The sequence below is a fragment of the Phytophthora infestans genome, genomic scaffold, assembly GCF_000142945.1.
Source record: "Phytophthora infestans T30-4 supercont1.38 genomic scaffold, whole genome shotgun sequence".
Classification (NCBI taxonomy): Eukaryota; Oomycota; class Peronosporomycetes; order Peronosporales; family Peronosporaceae; genus Phytophthora; species Phytophthora infestans.
The window spans coordinates 865656-871655 of NW_003303721.1; the positions used below are offsets into that span (position 1 = coordinate 865656).

Consider the following 6000-nt stretch of genomic DNA (forward strand, 5'->3'; position numbering starts at 1 on the left):
ACCCGTCCGTAATAGAGATAACATATTCCCTCGCTTCTACAACTCGCACAGCGTCCATTAGATCATCCGGGTCCACACCCAAATCTTCACTAACACTGTTGCCGTCGGTATGGTCACTTTCAGATGCTGTAGGGTCCGTTGAGGTCTCCTTACTTAGGCCAATTGCCACAGTCTCCTTCCATGCTTATAGGTGTTGGTAGAAATCAGCACTAGATAGATTCGAAAGAGGTTCCAATAAAGGCTCCAGCAATGCTTTTGCGTACACGTACTACTCGGATGAAGATAGAACGACTTGGGATGCACGTTCCCGACGACGAATATGCACGTATGCAACTTGTTTCGGGTCCCTAGCCGATGTGGTAGCCATGCATTGGTCGTCGCCTTGCACATCATCATCAGGAGCGTAAGACAACTTTATTTTCAGCGACTTTAACTTCGTCATTCACACCATTCGCATCAACGAAGAAGATGCAGCCACTAGTTTATCTTTCACTTGCGTCACAGCATTCAAACTCCAGCGCCCGTGAGCAGAAATGAATGGAAGCATTTCAAAACGATGCCCATCCCGTGCCAAGTGTATTAGGTGATGACAGGGCAAGCGGTGACTGCGATAGGATAGGTAGGTGCATGTCCAATCAACATCGTGACACTTGTAGATTTCGTTCTGGCGATGCACCTTCCAACACGAGACGATTATTGTGTCCTTTTCACAATCTGCCTTTTTCATGAGAATAAACCATTTCCACTCCGTTTTACCTTCGCAAATATTGCTGGAGACAACCCAGCAGCAATTGCTCTCAAAAATCTTGGTAAAGTACTGGGCACACGAGTCGTTGAGGACTGTTGCGTGATTGAAAACACAATCTGCTGAGTCACTGTCATTTGACGCTGCAACAGACCAGCAATCGTATTGTCGATGCGAGTTTTGTGTCCCAATAACATTTTCACTTGATTCCAATTGGACTCAATTCTGTTGGTGGTCGGTATTTCCAGCGGTGAAAAGCCCATCACGAACAAAGTTTGCCGATATGTCACGACACAAATTCCAATTTTTGTCGAAATACGCAAATATTGAAGGCCTTTTGGCTCTCCTGCAGTACTGCCGCAACTCCTCATAGCAGTCGTCGTAACCAGTGTTGGGAGAGCTAGTGGATTCCCACTTCAGAAGGTTAGCATAGCGGTTAACGGATACAATATAGAGCCTTACGTATCAGTAGAGCAGGTTTGTCATCATGTTCAGCAGCTCTTCACGTTGAGAAACATTCAGGTGATACATATAGCGTTTCATCTTCTTCTTCTAGTAAGCAATCGCATGAAATGGACACAATAATATCTGCACACTTGGAAAGCTTTTTTTTCAATACACGCCACTCCACGAAATGCTTATCAATCACCACGGATTCTACTTGCTGCCAGCAGGGATTCTTCCCTTTGAAATGCTCCAGTATTGTAGAAATTGTCACTACTTGCTGGTTAAGACACATAAAGTCGACAACGGTGAAGCCTCTGCCTGTAGCGGTAGTGACGACAAGACTCCCTGTGCAGAAAAAAAATTTATAGTTAATCAATGGTTGCTTTATGGTGAATATGGTTGCTATAAACTGGTATGGGTGCCTGAAAAAAAAAGTAGCGATAATTATTGCAAGCAATATTGCGAGCGTACCCAAGTAGTAGCCGGCATTATTTGTTCCATGCGTGAAGTCCATCACCAGCGACTCTCCCCATTGCTTGAACATCATTTTCGGCACCTTGGTTTGCATCACAACGCCGCACGTCACGTTCATCTGATCTTGAATCACCAGTACGCCACTACCGTCAAGATGGCGAAGTGCATGAAGCATATCCTTCTTCCGCCCTTCAGCGGGTTCCTGTCCCAAGATGCTACGTATGCGATTTCGCGTCTACTGAGGCGCTACCATGCCGTCTAAGCCAACAATCGATCACACATCGTTAATGGGTAAATAAATTAAATCAAAACTATACAATACGCATCGATTCGTTCGTTGTGAAAGTTGGTTGTGTTTTGAGGACACACGAGCGTCGGCTAGAGTTTTCACATCTTCGCGATCTTGCTCATCAAGCGGCAACGTTTTGATAGTTACAAACGACAGCGCTCCAGTACGCGTTGTCAACTGAGAATGGGTATGTACCTATTTTAAGACCAGCAATAAATTAGCGGAGCCGTTGCAGGCCAGGATTATTTACATGGAAACACACATGCTATTAATCGTGTCCTCGTCCATGATTTAAATAAAATTCATTACCGCTCTCCTATTTCCGAAATTAAAAAATCGAAAGCATTTCATTTTATATTGTGCCGCCTCCAGATAAGATGCCCTAGGACGCGGTTACCGCTAATGCAACCGGCGCTCGCGGACGTGCCGGCGAACGATGGCTCCTGTCCCGATGCCGAGGCCCGGGCCTCTCCAATACGCAGTGAGGAGGGCAAGTGGCGCCACCTGAACCCCAGGTCGGAGATAGCCCTTTGGAAGGTGGAAAGAGCAAAACCGGCGAGAATCGCAGCAGTGACGGCGAAATGGATGAATCGGAAGGTCAGGCGAGCGATGGAGAGGCGAATGAATATGTAGAGTCTGGGCGTCCGTCGGAAACAGATGGAGCAGACGATGATGACGCTGCAATTACGTCTGTGGACCCACCGGTGAAGTATCACTGCAGTTGGGAAGATTGGCACCAATATTTTGAGGGCTACTGCCAACGTGCGCTGCAGGTAATACCAGTCAAGGAGACCATGTCCAGAGCAGACGTCGCGACGAGTTGTTCTTCTATTTGCGGAAGGGTCGTCTACTTCCTTTGGATGACGCTTCTGGTGCAGCAAACCCCGGCGCAGACGACGACGAGGGAAAAACGAAGGCCCCGAGCGATGAAGACAGTAGGGACAATAACGAAGAAATCCCTTCCACCATTATCGCGACGTTGACAAGCTAATTGTGCTGGTTGTAAGACTCGCTTGCATTAACTACGCTGAATGCATGTCTCTAACTTCATTGAATGCAAGTTTGTTTTATCTTGCTACTTTTCGTAGAGGCAGCATTTTTTTTAAAGGACTTCATCGTAGTGAGAGCTCTTCTAATGCATTTTCAGACAGAACCCCAGACTTCAAGTCGGCTGCCAGGATTAAATCATAGCCAAATACCTGATTAATCATGCTAAATGGACTATCCATTACAGTACAAATCTGTGACCACGACTTAGTCCTGGATTCAACAGGATTAATCCTCGTTATACGATAGCCACACATTTATATCTTCCCACGTCCTCAACGAATCTTCTCGTATCTTCCCCGCTTGGATACTTATTTAAGCTAGATTGTGTCGCCAGGATTATTCTCGACTATTTACATGTATGATTCCACGTCGATAATCCTGACCTCGAACAGCCACCATCAAAGAGGCTTCAATTTTGCGCTTTCGCTATACTAAATTAGTATAGCGAAAGCGCAAAATTGAAGCCTCTTTGCCGTACCTCATTTATGATAATGATACGGTACACACCGGCTTCTGTCTCTGTTACCGTTGGTGTAAACCTCACCTTGCAACCGCAGTATCGTGATTTTAGATTGTGGTGACCTTTGACCGCGATTCTTGTGCTACGCTATGGGTACACCGATACACCCAGTGCGTCCACTCAAACTCCGTCGGCATCGGCTCGACGTGCGAGCTACAGCGTAGTACAGAAAGCTTTACAAAGCTACAAAGATAAATATAGAAAAAACTGCAAATACTATCAATTAGTGCATACATACTGTACGCCACAGTCGTTTCAGAGCTGCGCACACGAAAGTTGAGCTGATTTTTCCTCTTGTGTTCACTGAAAACGTTGTTAAATTCTTCCCAGCTCGAAATCTCCACAGAAGGAAAAGTAACCACGACGCTCACAACTTTATCACAACTGACCGCCATCGCCTCAAGCTCGTCGACATGCTTGCTTGTGCGTTTCCGAGGCGTGTATTCCACGTACTCAGTTATATTTGCTCCACCACTGTCATCGACGACATCACCGCGCAGGGAATCGCGCGACTCTCCCCCCTTGTGTTTCTTCTGCAAGGGCAACACCTCGTGTGGTGAAAAGCGCCGTTTCTTGACACTCTCATTGGTCGTTTCTAAACTAACAAGCCAAGCTCATGTGGTTAGCTACAGACATACGACAACCTTAACATAAAGCGACTTTAGCATAATGTACCGGCTGGATGCTTTCGCCGTTTGGCAAATTTGCATTTTTCGTGCTACTTCTCTCTCTCTATGTTTGTCATGGCAGTCATCGAGCGTCTAGCGTTATTATTATACAGCAGGGAGTATTTCGTAAGAGATATTACCTGGTTCAGGATCGAAATCGTCAAGGTTCCCCTCTACGTCTTCGTCGTCGCTTCTTTCCAGAACGAAGTCTTCATTGCTGTCGTTGTCCTTCTTGATGCCAAGTGTGGCAAGCATGTAGTTCTGATCGACGCACAGGTTCTGTAGCCCGTAGATCCTACCCCGCTGGACGTATGATTTCGGAAATGGACGGCTTTGATTTGCCGAACTAAACTATATCGTACGTAATCGAATACGAACTTTCTAGATCGTATTTAAAAAGGTATGTACAGTAGTACAAAGTAAATTTCACAAGATTTGACATTATTAGATTTATTTTACTATTGTAATTTTTGATATTGGCTATAGCGACCATAGTTGCTTAAAGCGACCTTTAGTCAAAGTCGCCGTAGCCACTCCCCAAGTTGCAACACGATCTTCAATTTACATGTACCGTTCCGGTGTCCGCTTTTGTGTACCCAAATACGTGCCAAAAGTGCCCAAACAATTTAGCATAATTTGCTACCGATTAGGAGGGAGCAACTGACGATTTACGGAAGTGCGTTGACTGGCTCGCAGTCGCGATACAAAAAATAGAATGTACTGGAGTGTGCAATGTGCGGCTCGCTAGTGAGCTCGGCGCTGGGCCCGCCTCCGCAAATTCCGCGCGGTCCTGCTTCACAGGCACCCCGCGCGGGTTTGCTGTGGCTACGCGCCTCTCCCCCGCTCGCCTTAGTCGGTCGAGACAGATTCGTCGCAATTTCAGAGGTAATAGATTATTTTTATGCAGCGTTTTGGGAACCGTTTTAGGCAATTACGGATCGGTTTTTTAGTTTTTTGTAGGTAATTATGCTACATTGTTTGGGCACGTTTTTAGGCACTCAAAGGTACGTTGCTCACTGGATTTGTTGTTTGAGCTGTCTATGAAGGCTAATCAATTCATGGAACATTGATTAGATTGAACACTGCGGTCAAATGTTCGTGAACAAGTCACGCGTCCACTTGACGCATCGGTTGGGAATGGGCCTTAGGTACAAGACAGTGACCGTTTGTGCAGTTTCACTACACCGAGCCAAAAACGAGTTCTGCTAGTCTCTCTGTTACCAGAAATTGAATCTCCGAACGCGTTAGATTTCTTCGTAACTTACGCCGCTCGTTTTGACTCGGTATTTGTAAGATGATGCCTTTTTCACACGAAGATACGCGAGGTTTGGTGTATAAACTCTAAGAGATTAGAGAAGTACAAGGACTGAACAGCCAGGAGGAAAACTAACAAAGCAATAAAAAAATCGAGTTTAACATTTTGCAACATCAATCAGCTTCATCATCTGCATCAGCATCCCCTTCTCGGAGGAGCTCTCGTCGTGTCTTCTTGCGCTGACCAACGTTCCCAGGGTGCCGCAGCACAACCCGTTTGCCTAGCGATTTCAGAATTGCATCACCACACTCGAAGTCCTCGTGCCAGATTTGGTAACAGGTCTTCGACTCGCCGCTATGCTCGCGACGTTCCCTCGGGAATAGTAACGGTTTTGACTCACCGCTGGAGCAGTCCTCACAAAAGCCAGTTGTCTGACACGACTTCTTTCGCTCACATCGTAGCACCGCATATACTTTACAAGAGCGTTGCCGACGCGTCTGCACTCCGGGCCCAGTAGCCTAGCTATCGTATTGGGTATGTATATGCGTAGAG

General features: G+C 46.2%; 2 protein-coding genes across 2 annotated transcripts; one reads left to right on the top strand and one right to left on the bottom strand.

Moving 5' to 3' along the window:
- Positions 1-3700: 3700 nt before the first annotated feature.
- PITG_15107 (uncharacterized protein) lies at positions 3701-4448 on the bottom strand (the record flags this gene model as incomplete). Its single annotated transcript, XM_002898229.1, has 3 exons — positions 3701-3708; positions 3764-4120; positions 4334-4448. The coding sequence occupies 3 exons, from the start codon at positions 4446-4448 to the stop codon at positions 3701-3703; spliced, it is 480 nt and encodes a 159-aa protein (XP_002898275.1).
- Positions 4449-4925: 477 nt separating this feature from the next.
- On the top strand, positions 4926-5732 carry PITG_15108 (uncharacterized protein; the record flags this gene model as incomplete). Its single annotated transcript, XM_002898230.1, has 3 exons — positions 4926-5078; positions 5268-5323; positions 5630-5732. The coding sequence occupies 3 exons, from the start codon at positions 4926-4928 to the stop codon at positions 5730-5732; spliced, it is 312 nt and encodes a 103-aa protein (XP_002898276.1).
- Between the last annotated feature and the right edge of the window lie 268 nt (positions 5733-6000).